The sequence below is a fragment of the Eschscholzia californica genome, unplaced genomic scaffold, assembly GCF_041429995.1.
Source record: "Eschscholzia californica isolate CP2 unplaced genomic scaffold, dmEscCali1.0.p SCAF_6, whole genome shotgun sequence".
In the NCBI taxonomy this organism is placed as follows: Eukaryota; Viridiplantae; Streptophyta; class Magnoliopsida; order Ranunculales; family Papaveraceae; genus Eschscholzia; species Eschscholzia californica.
In genome coordinates this window covers 30908057-30929237 of record NW_028238483.1, presented here as the reverse complement: position 1 = coordinate 30929237, position 21181 = coordinate 30908057, and the positions used below count along the sequence as shown (strand labels likewise).

Below are 21181 nucleotides of genomic sequence, written 5' to 3'. Positions count from 1 at the left end.
TGGTGTGGGTGGAGTATTTAAAGAATGTAGAGAGAGAGAGAAAAGGGAATTCGTTAGTACGTGTTAAAAGTAGGTGTAACACGTCTCGTCCGGCGAAAGCTGTCCGGCGGTGGGGGCCAAGGTCGTCAGTGGTACGGAGAGAAGGTAGTGAGTGGGACCTACCTGCACGGTGTGATAAAAGGCACATGTTCTGTTCACAGTGAAGCATGATAAATCAATATAATTCCATACATATTCAATATATTCTCAATTTCTCATATAATAAGTTTGAATTATAAAATCTTTAAATTTTGGAAATAAATCTGAGAGGTATAATTTTTACCTTTGAAGTGAAGGTATAATCTAAATAATATACCTTCCTCCCTTTTCAAATCATTAGAAGAAATTAATGGAGATTCAACTATCTAAAATGTAGAAATATTCAAATTTACAATCTCTTCCTAATTTGGAGGAAGAAACAATAAGGAGTCTTATAAAATTTATATGTGAGTATCGCAAAATTAAGTGTTTGATCAATGTGGAAATTACACTATACTTGGACAAATAAATACCAAGAAGTTCATATATATATATTTCTCGTTAGAATAGTAAATTATTAAAAATCGTACATAAGGGGATGGGAAAACTTGTTGTAACACTTTAAAGAGAGAAATAATCCTAACAATTATGCCGTTGTATTGCAAGAAAAATAAACGACTTTAGCCTTTTGCATTGCATATTTTAAAAGACAAATGACTTGCATAGTTAAACTGAAAACAGTAAACACGATAATTAGAGCATTTTTAGAGTACGCGGTGTAGTTAAGTATGTAACTTAAAATTTCATAAGTCTGAAATTCGTATTGGAGCTTGGACCGTTTGTGTTGATATTAAATTTTTAAATTACTTTGAGTTAAGGTCTAAATATCATGTTTTTGGTTATAAAAATGTTTATCAAGTCCATGTTTTATTTTTCTCAACAAAAAAAAAATCCATGTTGTATTTCAGTACTGTATTCTTGTGTGGTATCAATTACATGTAATAGCTCTTGAAGCTTTTTGTCAGATAAAATATCTAGCAATATGCGACAACATTTGCGTGCATATTGTTCGTACTAGATAAAATATCTAGCAATACTACGAATAGTCTAAACTCAACCTACCTTATTCCCCATTAGATTTTTATGATGTTTGCACTAATATAGGCGACCTAACAATGGTATCCTATTGATGATGACTCGACTAAAAGTATTTTTCTAGTGGGAATGCTCATCGGCTGGCGCCATTAATGAAAAATATAGAAAAGAAAAGGGCCCAGACCCCATCCACCCCTTATCACTTATGTTTTTTCTTTTCTTCTTTTTACAGTTTTGGTTTTTGATTCTGATAAGAAAGGACTGTCGGATCAAGTCGCTTTTCACTGTTCACAAGGGCGGACCGAGCCTCTATGGAATTTAACTTTTGCAAGACAACTCTTACAAAATATCAACTATTCTTGTATCATCAATTTCATCAAGTTTTCTTTGTGTCAATACCGGAATTTTTCGAAAATTTATAATTTAAATATGACTGAAGTACACTAATACACAATAAAAATGAGTTTTACGTTAACTCAGCGGTGAAATTATACTAATCAAAAGCCTCCTTTCGCTCAACCAAATGACATTCAGAAAATTGTGCAATTGAGCAATATCGCCAGGGTCATAGCCTGGTAACTAGGTTTCCTAATGGTCCTCATGGTTTAAGTAGGCAATCTATTGAAGTTTGTATTAGGTCGTTTACTCCATTATCAAGGAGTTGTTTCATTATGTCATATATATTATATCCAAATGCTTCTTATCCTACAAAATGTGCCCCCACCCTCACCCTATAAACAATGATAACTATACAGGGCACAATGAGAGGTAGATGCAACTTCTAGATAAAGATAACACGATAGCAATACGTATAAAGGAGGCTATGACAATGGTACTTCGCTCATGTATTTCTTACTTAGAGACGTGTAGTTGTTGTTTTCTTCTATTTGTTTTGGTTTTCATTGGAGATAGGTTAATTTACGAGTGAGACCTACTCTCGGATAAGAAGGTAGGAGATAATACTTTCTCTTTTACAAAATTCTATCGCAGTCTTGTAAAAAAGAGTTTTCTCGATCTCGATTTTGATATCTAAATTAATATTTATTTGAATATGTGCGTGTATTGGTTGGAGTGTGGGCAACCATCGAGCTAAACGAACCCCCACTTGGCAGGATCCCAGCTAAAGTTTATTACATTATACATACCGACACTTAAACACAGTGTTAATGTTTTGATGTTTCACCTATATATTCATATCATTTATACAAAACAAAAGGAGATTTTTCGTGGAGGAACTTCAGTTTTTTCTTAAGATAAAGACAGTCAGTGTGATTTTAATATGAAATGTGCCCTTGGTTTATAATTTGACCCTTAAAATGTGCCCCCAACCTCCATCCGCACACACCCGTACCCCACAAACAATGACAACTATTTAGGGCACAAAGAGAGGTTGGCAGGATAGGGATAAGACGACCACACTTCCATAATTCTACCGTATAAAGGAGGTCGTGACAATGGTACTATCCACCAGTATTCTATCTCATTCTTTTCGATGACCATGACTAAACAACCTCTTTTTTGTTTTATGAAGATGACTTGAAGGGCTATTCTTTCTCGAAAGAAATATACAAGAGGGTCCTACATCTCTAGGTGTAATTTTCTTAAGGCGTGACGAGAAAAATATCCATTTACTCCTGAAAATCTATACAACCTATCAACCACTTAAGAGATATAATTGTGTTTTTGTTAATATAGTGAAACTCGAAGAATGATAGATAGATGTCCTTATAATTATCCAAGAACATTAAATCCAAAAGTATGATAATTTTCTAATACTCTGAACTGAATTTAACTTGGGTTCGATAAGATTAGACATTACTTTAAATCACTATTCTATTTGAATTCTCTCATTTTTCTTGTGTTTTTATGTATGTTTTTCGACCATTAGTGTCTTGGTGGAATCGATAAGGCGAGAAATTTGACTTAATCTAGCATGTTGACTCTACCCAACTTGGGATAGACGGTATGAGTTATTTCATTCTCGGATTCTCCACTTACCTTGGTAGCTTCATGTCTTATAGTGACTACAATAAAATAACACCACCTTAGCTCCATTATATGTTTCTTGTCTGGAATAAAATGTCAAGTGGCTAGGTCGAAATTAAGATTCAAAGTTGCAGAAAACACTGTGCTTAGTTGCAGAAACACCTTCTAGCTAGTAAAGGTAAAGGAAGGCTAGAAAATGAGTTGTTATCTGGTCTGCCAGCCCAGGAGCCCATCATAGTCACCACTTACTAAACCATACAGATATTGTTTGGCACATTGAGGCCCCTCATTTCTACCACTTGGGGTTGGGGATGGCTTATCCCCATTTCCCACTATACTTGTGTCTAAAAACTGATTCAAAAGAAACAACCATTCCAAGTGCCTTAGGTGACGTGGAACACGCGAATTATACCTCCCCACAACTTAAGGTTGACGTCACTCGACGCGCTCCCTCTAGTCAAGTGAGTCAAGATAAGGTTATGAAGTGTTCTAACCCATCTTGAAACACTAGCTCTGATAAGATAGGGTTTCTTTGGTCTAATTCTACTTGAAAAATTGACTTGCAAGGAAAGATAGTCCAAAACTTGTCTACTTCACAAATTCGAACATTCGAGCAGTGTGAATATTCGACTTAGAGAGAGGGGTAATCTAAATTTTATTGGAAGTAAAATCAATATCACTCTCAAGTTCATATAGGTTATGAATTGAGACAAGTCGTGTAGAATTTGAATTTGACAATAAAAGTAAAACAAGTTACAAGAGATAGATCTTAGACTAGGGTTTTCACCTACCTTCACTCCTCCTATGTCACTGTGATTGATTGTTACACTTATGGTTTCTACATTTTTCTCTTTTGACTCTTTATAACCACTTTTTCTTCTTTTGTACTTTGTGAAAATACACAATATAAGCATCAAACTAAACCAAATTTGTCTGTTAGGTTAGATAGTCATTCACTTATCTAATTTTGGACTAATATGGAGTATTTACGTGTCTCATTCGAGTCTCTACTATATGCATCCCCACATCACAAATTTGCACCACACTACCCAAAAAAAAAACACTTACATTTAATGTTTCTTATTGTGGGCCTTATTGTCATTAATTCCTCTTTGTGTTCTTTGTTCATATATGGAAACTGTAAAAATGGTCCAAATCTTAAGAGTAAAAAGGTTAAATGTAGTTAGTGGAGAGTAAATTTACTAGAAATACTTCTAAGTAGTAAAAGCATAGTAAGTATATACCTAGCAATTCAAAATGGACCGTGATCGCCCAAAGTTGGAATGTCATGTCGCCCATAGAAGGCCACATGAAATGATATAGGCAGTTTATAAATGGGTAGAGCCGGTCGTATAATTTATGGAAACCCTTCCGACGGAAATTCTGTAGGCCACCCATGGAGTTGCTATAAGTGCCTCCTCATAACTAATTTTGTGGAGGGTGCCCATGGGATGTCTTTAGAACTTCTACCCATTCCAATGAATGGAAAAGGTAAGAGGAAATTTAAAGAGGCCTCCTATTATTCTAAGCGCCCATGGCTCCCATATAAGTTGCCTCTAAAGGGCCTATAGGGAAAAAAAAGTTGGGGTCTTCAGAACTTCCGAAGGAAAATATCATACCGGCCCACTAGATTATGTGAATTCGATAAAGAGAAAGTTTAGATGCACTCACCAATTTTGCTATATACACTCACATCAAAGGTAACTTTTAATCGAGTCAAAGAAGATGTGAGTGTATATGACAAAATTGGTGAGTGCATTTAACATTTCTCTTCAATAAACTCCTCTACGTTCATCAACTATGGTCGTATGGTGAAGACTTGCGTGGGCCTCAAAGACAATGTTGTCTAGTCTTTTCACTGTAGCATTGACGTGAGGTTTACGGCTCAACCCACTTTTGTCCATGGGAACATGATTAACATTTAACAATGCTCGTTTGAGGAAGCTCCTTATTAATTGACGATAGTTTCAGTTTTTAACGTATGACGAGAGAGATAGTTCCCCTCTCCGAGTTCTGGCGAAGGCGAGGGATCTCCAGGTTGATTTAGAGTAGAGAAGTGGTCAGGAGCATCTATATCTTTTGTTGGAGGCAGGTTTCACAGCAAGGCCTTCAACTTCATTATCTTTTTTCTTTAAACAAAATTGTGGGTGCAGTCGTGCAGATAGTGTCTGGGTGCAGATAGTGTGTGGGCTAAAGAAGTCCGATTCCAGGTGACTGCCTTTCACTATATCTGTGCTTTGTAACACTTAGCGGATTGGAATTTTCACTGGGCCGAATTCGAAATATTATGCCTGAAAACACAACTAAAGGAGGGGTGGGTCAAGTTGTCTTGGTCAAATCCTGTACATCCGTTGCCAGTGGTGCAAAACGGACTGGGCCGGGGTCCACGGCCACATACCCTTTTGGACGGGGTGGAATGGACCAATATTCAATTTGGTTATCCGTTGCCCGTCTGAGCCTGCTCAAATGCCAGGCAATCCGGCATACAAAAATAAATTCTCTCGTTTGAGTGCCCATAAAATATACTCATTAGGATTTCACCTAAGAGCAAAGCCCACGTACAAGGCCCAACAGGGAGTGTTCTATCTCTCAATTCCCTTATAAGAAACTCCAATCATTTTTTTTCTTTATCACTAGTGATGTGAGACTAAAATGTGAAGAACAAAACTTGTTTTTTTTATAACAACTTATTCCCATATCATAAGTTCTCTCAAAATGAAAGAGATACAAAACTTTATAGTTTAAGAAACGTAAAATTAGTTTTATAATGCACACAAGTGCAAGGTTGCAATCTAAATACTACCATATTAGTTCAATCATAACTATCTATATACAACTAAAATGTACAATTTAGTTATAACTATCAATCAGTCTTATCGGTTGAATTCAGACAAAAGACAGGTTAAAGACACGCCAACAAAAATGTACAATTTAGTTATAACTATGTATCAGCCTTATCGATTGGATTCAGACAAAAGACAGGTTAGAGCCTCTTGCCTGTGTCCATTCGACTGAAAATGGCCACTTGACCGTGTAATGTCCACCTCAGACAGGACGCCCAAACTCACGTCGGCTCCGGCGGTTCGTAGGTGGATCCGGGGGGCTTATTCCCGACCAACAATTACAAACCATCACCATTAGATTGTCGCCACTTGGCAAACGTGCAATGTTCGGATGTATGATCCATAGGTCCCACCTAAAGAAACTAGTAATTAATGTTTTAAGGGGGGTTTGGTCACATTGACTTGAGAATGTTGTCGAGCGGGCCGACCGGCCCAACATGAAAATAAAGTCAGACCGACTGACTTCCTTTCCCATGCGTACCAGTTTTTTACCATGGAAAAAAAGTCTTCGCACGTGAGCGTGCTTATAGTGGGCCCCAAACTCAAGGGGGAGAGAGGGTAGTAGAATAGATTTGGTGAGTGAACTTTTACTTACTGCTCCAGATGTTGTGTGTAATAAGCTAGGTAGCGTGTGAAGATGGCAATCTCATTGTGTTTTTGCATGATGATGCTGAAGAAGTTTCCATAGGATGCTTATTGAAAATTATGGAACCCAGACAACTTTGATTGTCAAGACTTGATAGATGGATAGACAGTCTAATTTCAAGACGACCTAATACATCGATAGATATTAAAAAAGTAGTAAAAAAAAAGAGAGCCACGTGAAAAAGGAGACTGGCTTAACATTTTTTCTAATTCAGACTTTCACTCTTCGGTGCATTATTTTAAAATGTAAGGAAAGAAAATTATCAATTTTTTATCCACCCGGTGTAAAATTAGAAGTTAACTTTTGTTTCGCTACCATATCCAAATTTTGGACTTGGAGTGATAAATTTCAAAGATTAGGGAAAATTGGGCAAAGATTTGCATGAGAGCTAGTGAGCGTCAAACGAAAAGAGAGAAAGAAAGAGGGACCTGCAAGAAAGAAATGTTGAAGAGAGAGATAGAGGGGAGGGAGAGAGAAAGAATGATGATAGAGAGTTTGTGTCCTCACTATCTTGTTTATAATGTACATTTTTTTTTGTTACAATGTTATGTACATATTCTACCAACATAAGTGTTGTAATAACTAAACTAGATAATGTATTAAAATAAGCATAGAAGAGAAGAGTTCAAAACATTGATCTAGGGTGTAGGTGCGTTTGGTAGGCTCTTACAAAATGGAATTGCAAAATTGCCGTTGGTGGAGTTCAAACTTAGGTGGAAAGCCACCAAATCAACGTGTTTGTTCGCTGAGCTATTGCTTTTTTGTTGAATATATGTCACAGTCAAGTGTCAAGTATCATTACAGATTTACAGTAAATATGACTACTTAGGGACCAAAAGAAAAAAAAGAAAACCTTGTGGTGGTGGAGCTTGTGCGGGTGCAAAAGTTGCACCCTCTATCGTACAATTATGCAAATGACATAGTTTCACTTTTGATCACTAAATGTGAGATTTTTCTTGAATTTGATTTTAACCATCTGAACCACTTTAACCACCTCAATCTAATTGGTTGGTCTAACCTATATTTTAGGTTATCCCACCATAAAAAAGTTGATGTAATATTTCACACATTAGATTAGATCGTGCCTCTAGGGGTTTTGCCAGTTTAGTCCTACAACAGACACAAAATAAACATGTATCAAGTTGTTATTAAATAAAAGTTACAGGAACACCGGACTAAAACTTCAAGCATAATCTTGTAGACTTCTGAGTATGCCATGTGTAATTGATAAAAATGTATGATATTTACATTACTTATTTCATATTAATTTTCAAATATTGATTCCTCTTCTTAATGTCTATTATATTAATCACTTTTGTAACTAGAGAATATTTTTTTGTTATTGAAGTTAATTATCATGTAAACATTAGTTCAAAACTCAATTGAATATCCAATTGATGTAAAATACATGTTTAGTCCATCCTCGTAGCTAGCCACGACCCAATTGCTGACTGACATTAAGTTAGAAATATTGAAAAACATCAATCGATATGAAATTTGACGAAGTAAAGCAAAATTTATAATACAATATGAAAAAATAAAAGATTAAAAAATGAATGTATAATAATAAAAAAGTAATTTAGTGCTTCATTACAAAATATGATTATACAAAAGCTCCCATCCAAGAGATCCAATACCAATAACTCTGAAGCAAGATTTGGAAGAGAGAGAAAGAGTCGAGCGGAGCAATAGGGTAAACCACCATTTCCAGCGGAGCTTTTAGTTTCAGGCGACGGTTATTGGAGCAGTTTTGTTCTTTTCGGGCGGTTATGGGTGGTTAGCAGCCACTATTTAAATTTTCTTTCACGAATTCAGAGGTCTAAACTCTGGAATTCCATCCCAGTCGCTCTATAGGAGTTTTTTAAGTCGAGATTTAGTCTCTTTGATTTGTCTTCTATCACATTTCTTTCTTCTCGAATCTTATTCTTACTTCATGGCAGAACCAAGTAATCAATTTCTACAACAATTTGCAGCGCTTACGACTAATGAACGTATCCAAATCACCGTTGATGGGCACGATCTTGTTTCATGGGAAATGGATGTTATGAAAAACGGGGTATTATGGTTCCAAAGTACAAAGAAAGTAGAGATAAACCAGGCCGTCTCGAGATTATCTCGTGTCATTCACGGGCCAAACAAATTCAATCTTACTGAGATCAGGGATAATGTTTTCCTTATCAAGTTTGCTACAGCTACTGAATTGGACTTGGCGTTGGATAGTTCCCCTTGGATAATACAAGATGAGTTGATTATATTGCAGCAATGTTCTCCAGAGGTCAGGCCGGAAGACCATGGGTTTGAGTCGGCCTGGTTTTGGGTCCAAATGCATGGATTACCTCCAAGTCATTTAAACAGCACGGTCGTAAATCGATTGGCAGGTTCGATTGGAAATTTCATCCCCACATCCGTGGAAGAAGCATCCAAGTGGAGTTTGTTCGGTCGGGTTAAAATTGAATTAAACATCCTTAAGCCCCTTCCACAGATTGTTTACTTAAAACTCTCAAACACCAAAATTATGGCAATTTCTTTGAAAATTGAAAAATTACCAAGGTTTTGTATTTACTGTGGAATTATAGGACACACCATGAAGTTTTGTTCCACCATCCTAGCCTTCAATGATCTATTAAAACAAGATCTTTCTGAGGATTTCCGTATCAAAGTCATAAAGGCAATGAAACCCGAGTATAGTGATGATTTTAAAGTTCCATTTGGGCTTCGGAACAGACAAAAGGAACTTGAGTCATATGGCCCTGGCCTGTCTGTGGAACCGAAACAGTCTAATAACTCGCCGGCTAATACTGAAGAACTGGATCAAGATTTTGATTATACAATTAAAACTAACTTTGGAGATCTTTTATCTAATCTTTGCAGGACTAGAAAGAGGGGCGTCCCAAATGCTATTGTACCTATGGGTGTTCATCATAACTTGTTATTCCAACCTGACTTTACAGGCACTACCTCAACAAGTAAATCGGGATATGTAGATGTGGATATGACTACTGAGGATGTTAGAGCACCAAAGCATTTTAAAAGATCCAGCAGAAATCAACCTCAGGAGAAGAAAGATGAAAGGGTATCGGCAACCCTAATGCCGACATCAAAATGAATTTCTTTGCGTGGAATTGTCGAGGGCTTGGGAACACCCCGACAAGAGAGACACTAAATCAGTTCCTGGGTTCGGTAAAACCCTCTTTGGTTTTTCTGTCGGAAACCAAACTAACTAATTACATTCCTCTTCCTTTCTTTCGTAATTTTAATTTACTTAACTATCATGTTGTCCCATCGATGGGCCGTAGTGGTGGGTTACTAATGTATTGGTCTAATGATTTCCACTTAGACATTGTTTATTCCTCTATTAATTTAATTCACGCTTCTATTACATTTCCAGGGTCTAACTCCTGGGATTTGCTTTGTATTTATGGTCCCCCTAATACTCAGGACAGACTCCCTTTTTGGAATAATCTTCTTCTTAGAATACAGGGGTTAACCAACCCTTACTGCTGTATTGGTGATTTAAATGCTCTTTCGGATCATAAGGATAAATTTGGTGGTAGTTCTAACATTCCTTTTTTGAACAATTTTCAGCAATTTATTAACAACGCTAATCTAATGGACTTGGGATTTAATGGTCCGGCGTTCACCTGGACTAATAACAAAGCGATGCATCATCTGACCAAAGAAAGATTAGACAGAGTTCTGTGCGACGCTGAGTGGTTGACACGTTATCCAGAGGCAGGAGTTTTTCATTTGCCTAGATATAATAGCGATCATTGTCCTATACTCTTAAAATTGATAGTTGAGGGTCGACCTTTACAAACCATCACAAAGTTTGAAGTTTTTTGGACTAAACATGAACAGTACAGTACCCAATTTCAGGAGCAATGGGAAAATACCTCAGGTCCTTTCCTAGATAAATTACAACAAATTAAAACTTCTATCATGAAGTGGAGTAGGAGAGCATTCGGTGTCATTAAAAACAGGCTGAATATTCTTAGGACTAGACTACTACAAATTCAAAACCTCGACCCTTCTGAGGATCTATTAATTGTGGAAAGCAAACTTCAGGAGGAAATAATTTATCTGGAGGATTTACAAAAAACTAGGGCAGAACAGAGATCTAGGTCTAAATGGGTTCACAATGGCGACCGAAATACAAGAGCATTTCACATCTCAATGTCAAGCAGAAAACAGAAAAATAGGATTCATGAACTAAAACTCAACACTGGAAGTATGTCAAAAAATAAGGAAGATATTGAAAAAGAGTTTGTTTCTTTTTTTCAGAATTTGTTCACTGGCGACCGAGTCAATGACCCTCCAATGGAGGTCATGAATGCATATAAGGTACTTTCGGCTGATCAACTGGCAGATATCTCGAGGGTTCCTTCTTCAGAAGAAATTAAGGCAGTCGTAATGGAAATGGGATCTATCAAAAGTCCGGGCCCTGATGGACTTCCATGCTTTTTCTTTCAACATAATTGGGAGGTAATCGGACAGGAACTCATTCTCTATATTCAGCTAGCCTTCTCGACAGGTAAGATTGATCCCCATCTAAATTTTACAACAATTGCCTTAATTCCTAAAATCAGGAATCCGAGTACTGCCTCGGAGTTCAGACCGATTTCGCTTTGCAATTCGGTCTACAAATTCATCACCAAAATAATAGCCAATAGACTTAGACCATACTTGGAGGATTGTATCTTGTGGAACCAAAATGCCTTTGTTCCTAATAGGCAAATTTTGGATAATATAATTATCACTAAAGAGTTGCTTCATTCAATGCATGCCTCTAAAGCTAAAAAAGGTTATTTCTCACTGAAAATGGATATGGCAAAGGCATATGATAGGGTAAATTGGGACTTTCTACGTAAAGTCCTTAAGGCTACTGGCCTCTCTGGCCTCATTCTCGATTTGATCATGTGCTGCATCACCACATCAAGATTTAACATTCAAATTAATGGGAATGTTGTGGGCGACTTTTCGGCCTCAAGAGGCCTCAGACAGGGCTGTCCACTGTCGCCCTATCTGTTTATCCTATGCTCTCAGTCTCTCTCGCTCCTTATTAATCATTATGAAGATAAAGGTACATTTACAGGATATAAGGTCAATCCAGCAGCCCCCTCTATTACACATCTCCTATTTGCTGATGACCTTATTGTTTTTGGTAAAGCTAATATACATAATCTTGAAGCAGTGATACAAATAATGGAACATTATTCATCATTCTCAGGGCAACAGGTAAACTTCACTAAGTCCTCCATTTACTTCAGTAAGGGTGTCTCCACTTGCATCAAGGAATCATTCATTAACAGATTGCGAGCCCCTATTATGACAGATAGGGAAAAATACTTAGGAGCCCTTGTCCTCAGAAAAGACAATAGAATCCAAAGTTATAATTGGCTAATTGAGAAGTTCAAAAACACATTAGCAAGTTGGAAACATAAATTCACTACCCAAGCAGGAAGGACTGTCCTTATTAAGTCCATTCTAGCATCCTACTGTACATATATTTGTGGCTTCCAACTCATTCCAAAACAGGTGGTGTACCAGCTCGAGAGAATAGAGCGTTGCTTTTGGTGGGGTCATAACACAAATGACAAAAAACTCCATTTTATCAATTGGGACATTATAGCATCTCCTAAACATAAAGGTGGTTTAGGCATAAGAACTATTCATGAAGTAAACCTATCCATTCTAGCTAATAGGACTTGGACACTCTTGACTCGACCTGATGAAATTTGGGTTAAACTATTGAAATCCAAATACCTTAGAAATACAGACTTTTGGTCTTACGACATACCCCAAGGCACATCTCACTTTTGGCAAGCATTGATTCATACAAGGAACACTTTCAAGAACAACATAATATGGCACATTGGCAATGGTTCTCAGGTCAACATAAGGACAGACCCATGGGTATTAGACCTCCCAGGTCATAAACCAATAAATTTTTCTAATCTTCCTAATGATATATGTCTAGTTTCTGATTTAATGAAGCAGGGAGGTAAAGAATGGAACATTGACAATATTAAACAGTGGTTTAATACAACCGAAGCTCAAGCAATCATTCAAACTAACATTAATCTAGTCAACAGGCAAGATACATTGATCTGGAAACCTAAGGAGTCAGGGAAATTCTCCGCAAAATCTTTTTATGCTCAAATCAAAGAACTTCCAGTGAGATCACAAGAGGCATATGAATTTCCATGGACAGAGTTTTGGAAAAAGAAACAAATGCAACCTAAAATCCATATGTTCATTTGGAAATTAGTAAACGAAGGTTTGCCGACACTAAGCAATATCCATCACCGATTACCAGACAAATCAGAGATCTGTAAATTGTGTGAAACAGATGAGGAAGAGACAACTTACCATTTATTTGGTACTTGCTCTCTGTACCAGGAACTTATTGATCGAGCAAGGTTGGATCACCTCCAATACATCAAAACAGACCCAATTAAATGTCTAGCCATGATTCTCACACAAAAAGGAAAAGGAAATCAAGATTGGAACACATACACTTACCTTCTTTGGTTTTGGTGGAAGACGAGGAATGAAGCATACTTCCAGAAGAAGAAACCGGAGCTGAATAGATGTTGGTGGTTGATAAAGGAAGAACTGAGGTATGTTACTGAACTAGATTTACCCAATGATAACGAAAGTTTTTTGCAGACAAATCGATGGTGTCCGCCCCCTTTTGGAATCATCAAAGTAAATTGTGATGGTTCCTTCAAAGACACAGGTTCTTCGTGTGCAGCAATAGCTAAGGATTCGAATGGAAGCATTTTGGGTTCGAGATCAACAACAACAATTTCGGAATCACCTTTACAGAGCGAGATAGCGGCGATAGAACTAGGGTTTACTCTGGTTGAGGAGCTGCGGCTCACCTCTTTTATAATGGAGACCGACTCTAGGGTTTTGGTAGATTTGATCTCGGCCGTTGATCCAATTATACCTTGGAGACTTGAAAACCGAATCCAACGGATAAGATTGTGGATACAGAGGAATCGGACGGAGGTTCTACACTGCAACCGGGCCCAGAATTCGGAGGCACACGAGTTGGCAGCACGTGTTTATGACTAATGGCTTTTCATCCTTCAGTTGTTAAATATTTACTTTTTAGTCCTTTCTTTGCTTTCAGTTAAGTGAGGTACTATTTTGTAAAACTTTTTATTGATTAGTAAGGTTATCTTCAAAAAAAAAAAAAAATATGATTATACAAAATCCATTTCGTATCAAAGTTGCAGAAGTGAGCATGGAGGAGTTATTCACCTCTAAAAATATTTAAAAAATGGCAAAGAAATAATTCTTTATTAAAAACAAAGTGTATTTGAAATAAAGAAAAGAGAGAGAGAGAGAGAGGAAATGGAAGAAGTAATGATGAATAGGGAAGAAGAGGAGTTTGAGGTAAGTGGGGGAAGAAGGTGTTTATTTGTCCCATTCTCCACCCGGCAAACCAACCTCAAGTGCTGCTTTCTGCCCCCCCTCTCTCATCTCTCTGTTTCTTTTTCCCATTCACTTTCCATATTTTACCCTTCCCACCCTTCCTTGACTTCCAGTCCTCTTATTCCTTCTTCCCATTTTACCCCTATTTGTACTTTTCATTTTCAAAATTCTCCAACCTTCTACTTTCTCTCCCCAAATTGATCAAGAGCCAAGACCATCTTTTCTCTCAAAGAAGAGATGGAAATGCTTCATCAACAAAGAAGTACTTTGTCAACCAACTTTGGTTGGAGTCATTATATTAACAAACACACTTTATTTGGCGAAAAATTGTTTTGTATAAATTCTTCATTTTATTCGATATAAAAATTGTTGCAATAGTTTGAGTTTTTAATTGATATTTTTCAAATACTCAATCAAATATTAAAATTTGACGGCTATGTTATAGACATAATATCAATAACATAACAAAAGTAATGCCTTTAGGTCATATCAAATGGAATTAATGATCACTTAAGTGACCCTCTAGCTTTTATATTGATAAAAGAAAAGCTCTCATTAATGGTATTGAGTGGAGTAGCTAGACTTGTTGGCTCACCAAATTGTTGAAGTATGTTATATGTGGCTAAACATAACTTTTTCTTTTTCTTTTTGTCTCCCCCTTTCTCATATAATAATCATATCATAAGAAATACAACTTGTATATAGGTGATATGGACGTTTTTGTATTTCCAGGACATAAATTAATGCTTTTATTTATGTTAATGTTTTTTTTTTTTTTGTTGAGAATTATTTATGTTAATGTTGATGGTTGAATTACTTACCTTGGGTTTTGACTACTACATGAAGGATCTAAGTTAGACTTTAGTTAATATAGGCAACTGTAACTGACATTTAATTTAGATTTACAAAATTTAGCCACACCCCCTAAGATTAGAGTTGATAGGTGAGAATTAGCCAGCGACAATCTTTTGTGTAATTCTAAATCTGTTAAGGGCGACTATAAATAATAGTTAGTTTTTTTCTTTTTGTTGCGAATGTAAGTAAAAAGTTAGAATTATGTCAGTCAACTATTAGTAGCCCAGTCGGTCAGTACATATACTCTGCAATGCAGAGGTCTCAGGTTCGAGTAGTATTTCGACTGTTATTGTGATTATCACATGTATGAATGCCTTGTAAAGACTAACGTATATCGTAGTCGATTCCTAAAAAAAACAAATAGAACTATGACTAAAATTATCAATCGGCAAACTTCGATCTACTTGTTATTCATAAGGATAAAAGTGTCATTTAACCGATCAGAAATTACAACCAAATACCGTTTTCTATCTAACAAGACATGAAAATTGTGAAATTCTTAAAAAGTAATAAAGTTAGACGTGTAGTTACTTAACTTATTTAGGTCTACTTGCACAATATCAAAACCCATTTTAAGAGTCTAGAAGAACCGGCAGCAACCATATCCTCATATCCCGAACAATACCCGATCAAAAATAATAAGAAAAAAACGAACGACTAAGATGTTCTTAATTAACGAGAATCAACCGTCCATTTTAGTTTCGCGGTAAAATCAGTAAAGACTTGGGAGTATAAAAAAGGAAGTTATCAATAAGACGACAATTTTATATTTTTAGAGAGAGAAAGTAGAAGGAAAGCATTTTATGCTTTTTTTCATTTTTTCTGTTTCGTATTTCATAGCTAAACATCCCAATTTTTTGTTGCTTTCTTAATGGAGGGACCTTAGGTTTTCTTCAACTTAGTTAGTAGTATTACCTTTTTGTTTCTTTGTGAATTCTGTTTTTTTTTTTCAATTAGAAAGTTCAATTTCATCGATCTTGTTTCTTCATCTTCTGCAACTTCAAAACTCCACGGAACTCCAAGTAAGTTCTTCAATCTCTCTAGGTTTCTCTGAGTTTTTTCAGTTTTGTTTGAGTTGTGAAGTGCATTTTGGTTGTAATCAAGTTATCAAGACTTCAGTTATGGAGTTTTAGGTTTTTGTTTTGATTCTTTGTGTGAAATTTTGTGTGATTTTTGAAGTTTAAAGTTCGGAGGATCGCTATTTGTTTATTTTAGAATTTAGATGTTTTTGTTCTTGTTCTTTGATTTTTCGTATGTGTATATGTATTTTTAGTTCATTTATTGACCTGATTATGGTGTTTGATGTGTCAATTAGAGAGTTAGGTTTTCTTTGTTTTGTTTTAGGATCCTTATTCAAAGTGAAATTGATGAGACTAAGAGATTCCCTATAAAATTTCGCTTGATTGAGGCATTTGTGCTTGTTAATTTGTTGATTTGAAATATTTGTGCTTAATTAGTTCCTTTTGTGTAGAAATACTTGTATTTATTAGGTCACCGGAGTTATGAATCATTATACTTGCTGAATATTGAAGCCTCAATTTTGAGGAGTTTAAATGTTGTATATCTCACTATCTGAGTGGAGGATAATAGTTTCCCCCTTGTGCTATATAGTGTAAAATCTGCAAAAGTTCAGTCTCTCATTGGCAGAATTCATATGTCGAGGGTTTGCCTTTTGCTATTTTATTTGTAAGTTTCATAGTTATGCATTAAGACTCTGATTGCATTCTAGGCTAGAGCGAAATGAGTAAAGTGGCTAATATTTAGTTCTGAGATATAGAGCATGCCAATCCTTTGTCTATCTCACTAATCATTCCTTATTTTCTTTCTTAAAATGGCTAGTCACTTCATGAAGGTCCCAACACGTTGGCTAGCCAATACATATGAATTACTAGTTTTGGACAAGATCGCCATTTTCGCTTGAGATGAGGTGAAGATCATATCTTGCTCCAGATACTATTCTAGTCAAAACTCTTTTAGTTTCCTCAAGTTGATCATGCCATCACGGAAATTTTCTCTTTCCTTTTCAGATTAGCGGTCCTATATAAAAATTCATCATACATAGATTTTGGTTCTAAATTGTTCATACTCATAGCTTAGATTCTTCATTTGCATTGAGAAGTGTAGATTTCGTTGGGCGAATTCACCACAAAGCTCAATAGTTCTTCGCATTTTAGTTGCTTCGATCAACCAAAAGTGGTGATTCAGATCCTCAATCATCTGACACAAATATCATTATGAAGGATTATTTAGGATTAATTACTTTGATCTTAAACTTGACCCCTTACACTATTTCAAAACATGGTTTGGTTGTATTTTGAAATATCTGACCCTTATCTCTCAGAAACTATTATCTTGCAAAATGTTAGGGATTAGGTTATGTATCTATGGGGGGGGGGGGGGGGGGGGGGGGGTTGTAAATGGTGACTGTCGTGTTTTGGTTGACTATAGCGGAATGCAACAACCAAGATAGTTCCGTGTTATGAAGGACTTGTATTGTCATCGTTGACCGAAGATGATTATTCATTAAAGAGGTAGAGTTTTAGTTTGGATGTAATCCCCTTAATTAAATTGAGAGCTGGGTGTTATAAACAAAGTTTTCATGTTTTTTTAGCTGTTAAAAAAGGGAAAAAGGAGGAACTTTTGAATGAAAAACGAATTGAACAGACAGAAGTTGGAATACTAATTCGCATCAGAGATTTTGACAGATATTTAGCTAAATTGCAGCTTCTTTTAATTCATTGATTAGTTTGGGTGAACTCCTTCACAGGTTAGATATTCTTCTAAATAATTTTGGGTATGTGGATTGCAAGCAGGTCAAAGTGTGTGCATCGTGTTTATGAGATCTAATGTCTCCAATAGCAAGTATTACGTTGGAGGGGAGTAGCAATGTTTCTCTTGTGACTTCATCTCCTTTGGAGTGCATCTCCCAGAATAGCTCTGAACTTAAGGAGCGTAACTATATGGGGCTGTCTGAAGGTTCCTCAGTTGATAGCTCAACAATCTCAAGCTTGTCTGAGGAAAACAAAAGTAATCTGAACTTGAGAGCCACCGAGCTAACACTTGGGCTTCCCGGGTCTCAATCTCCTGAAAGAAATCCTGAACTTTGCTTGCTGAGCTCTGCGAAATTGGATGAAAAGCTCTTATTTCCTTTGCTTCCTTCAAAGGACTGTACCTACTCAAAGACCATAGTATCCGGCAACAAACGAGGGTTTTCTGATGCTATGGATGGATTTTCAGAGTCTAAAAGTACTGTATTTAATGAACGGAATTGGATGTTTCCTGGAGCTGGTTCTGACTCTGAAGCAGCCCAATCTAGTGCACAAGGAAAATTTCCTAGTACATCAGGGTTAAATCAAATCATGTCTTCTAGACATTCTGCTAACCTTGGTGTGACTGAGTACTCTGGAGTTGAATCTTCGGTACTAAAAGATATTAGCCAGCCAAAGGGATCAAATGAGAGGTCTCGTTGTGCCACTGAGAGTAACCATAACCAGATTGCTCTCGCAAATAATGCTAGCAATCAGCCTTCTGCCAAGTATGTTAAAGTCATATTGATTAGAACTTGCACTGATTTTGTTTGGATCATTAGCCTTACCGTGGAGCTATTTACTAACCTCTGTCACATCACAGGGCTCAGGTAGTTGGTTGGCCACCGATAAGGTCATTCAGGAAAAACACATTAGCCACCACGAAGAACAACGAGGAAGTAGATGGAAAACCCGGGCCAGGTGCTTTATATGTTAAGGTCAGCATGGATGGTGCTCCTTATTTGAGGAAAGTCGACCTGAGAACCTACCAGGAGTATCAAGAGTTATCTTCTGCTCTTGAAAGGATGTTCAGTTGCTTTACTATCAGTGAGCTACTTTTAAGATTTCCATTCTTGTGAATTTCAATTAAGAACAACAGTTCTCCATTGCCTTTCAAGAAAGGTTGCTAGACAATGTTAGTGATTTCTGTTTATTATTTCAGGTCAATGTGGACCACATGGAGCTTCTGGAAGAGAAATGATGAGTGAGAGCAAGATTCGGGATCTACTACATGGATCAGAATATGTACTCACGTACGAGGATAAAGATGGTGACTGGATGCTTGTCGGAGACGTGCCCTGGGAGTAAGCCCTAATCTTCTACCTAGTATCTACTTTTTCAATGCTCAGTTTACCTTTAATTGCTTATGCAACCACTTTCACTTAATAATTTCAGAAATTCCATTTTCTTATCAATATGGCATGATCGACCTTAACTGAGCATAAGGGAATACATTAATACAATCACTTGCAAAAATTGTAATCAGTCACTGGCTTTTCCTTGTGTTTCAAAATAGTGACTCTGTGTTTTGAAGATGTATAAACCAAAAACTCGCAAGCCTTAGAACGCAGTCACCATTTTATATTAGACCCCTTAGTCAAGATGTTGGGAGACAAACCCATGACATGATCTGTGTTCCAGACCTGTGTACTTAAAACCACTTCAACAATTTGGGGGGAAATAAAAAGCCAAAACTCAGTAAGAGAGGAAAATAAGAGAAGAAATTGACAACATCGGTGATTCAAACTCTATCTTGGTTTAATTTCGTTTGCATGCTAATAAATTTTAACAATTAAGGTTTATATGTGGCAGGATGTTCATCGACTCTTGCAGAAGGATGAGGATAATGAAGAGCTCTGATGCCATTGGCCTTGGTTTGTCTATAACTTCTTACTCTTAATTATACCTCACTTGCTCATACCATATAATACAAGTTTATGCATTTTAAAGTAAGTATATTCGCTAACTCACAACGAAAGGGCGGTCATCAAGTAGGCCCAAAAACCATTTCTCCAATTCAAATTTCTACAAAATTTCATCCAAAACACATTAACATGTTTCCTTAGATTTGGCGCACCGGGATCTTCTCTCTTCTACTTCAGTTTCTTTGTAAATCTGAAAATCTATAAGCTCGACTAGTTGGGTTAAAGTAGTCCAGTTTCAAAAAATATTATTGACATAGAATGCCTTAAAGGAGGTGAATTTGTTATAGATGCATCATATAGAGTATATATTGTTCACGAAAATATTCCAAAACATACCGCAATACAAAATAGCGTATTGAAGAGGTATACCCCTGACGACCCCGGCACCTCACATGGTCGCGTATGGGTACCACATACCAGAGCGATTTGTCTATCAGGTACACTGGTTCAGTTCCCCTAGAACCATTTGGGTGGAGGATAATCTTTATCTCTTATTTATAGTAGATGATAGTTGATCAGGGTAACAAAGTGAACAATGTCTTAATTCCTCGATTTCTCTATCTTCATTTACAGCTCCCAGGGCCGTGGAGAAATCCAGGAGCAGGAACTAGCTAGCATCTGAACACGGTAATTTCAAAAGGAAAGAATTACAGGGAAAAGTAAGATGCTGTTTCTTATCAGTTAGATTCTTCGTCTACTATCCATATTTTTATTATACTTTTTTAGTTTCAGAGAAATTAAGTCCAGTGTTATGTGAAGTCTGTTTTATATCCTATATCCTATGTATCAAGAACAAGATTGTGATAGGTGAACTGGTGAATTATTATGGGTAACTGTTTGATTAGAGTTTTCTCTACAGATATTCCTCTTTGTCTGTAAAGTGACATTTTATTATAGAAGTGTGCTTCATCTTCAAACCCTAAACCATCTCCCTTGTTCGTGGTTGCTACCATTTTTAGTGTTTACTTTTATTTTCACTAATTTCCCTGCAAACTTTATCATTTGAACTCCAAGTAAGAGAGTAAACTAGGGGACCCTGATTATTGAACTTCACGGCTTCTCAGTATTTTAGAGAGATGCCGGGACCTAATGAATAATCTTAGGTCAAAACTCCGGTTGGATGAGTGACTCCAATATTTGGGTGGGATAACTGACTCCTAGTTTGGATGACAAACACCTTTTGGGCAGCTTGGAGGATTCACCCTTTAATTCCATTATCGAGGTTCAGATGGTTTTATTGATTTTCGTCCATAGATTTGTGCAATCGACATAGCAGCATTAAAAATCATGGATTTTGTGCTTGTGTTTTTGAGGCCTAGATCTGATTTTGATTGATTAAAGAATCTTGGATATAACTCAAACTATGTGATATATAAATCAATATAAAAATGTTCATGAAAGATTTGTAATGAATTATTAGTGTAATGTCGATTTGTCCCCTAATTAAAATGGTTAATTTGTGAGCTAAACCCCATGTGTTTGTCTCACATGGGTTCTTTAGTGTCTTATGCAGTTTTTTTTTATTTTCGTTTTTTTTTCTTCTTAATAGTATCTTATGCTTAA

General features: G+C 36.5%; 1 protein-coding gene across 3 annotated transcripts; it reads left to right on the top strand.

Annotated features, from left to right (window-relative positions):
• Nucleotides 1-15560: 15560 nt before the first annotated feature.
• IAA9 (indole-3-acetic acid inducible 9) lies at nt 15561-20542 on the top strand. Of its 3 annotated transcripts, none has more exons than XM_086646837.1 (6): nt 15561-15908; nt 17700-18421; nt 18517-18740; nt 18856-18997; nt 19506-19567; nt 20192-20542. In XM_086646837.1, the coding sequence occupies exons 2-6, from the start codon at nt 17733-17735 to the stop codon at nt 20227-20229; spliced, it is 1155 nt and encodes a 384-aa protein (XP_086502963.1). In that variant the 5' UTR covers nt 15561-15908; nt 17700-17732; the 3' UTR covers nt 20230-20542. The 3 variants fall into 3 exon arrangements, with proteins under 3 accessions (XP_086502963.1, XP_086502964.1, XP_086502965.1); XM_086646838.1 differs by having other exon boundaries at nt 15590-15908; nt 17697-18421; XM_086646839.1 differs by having other exon boundaries at nt 15690-15908; nt 17498-18421.
• Nucleotides 20543-21181: the final 639 nt, after the last annotated feature.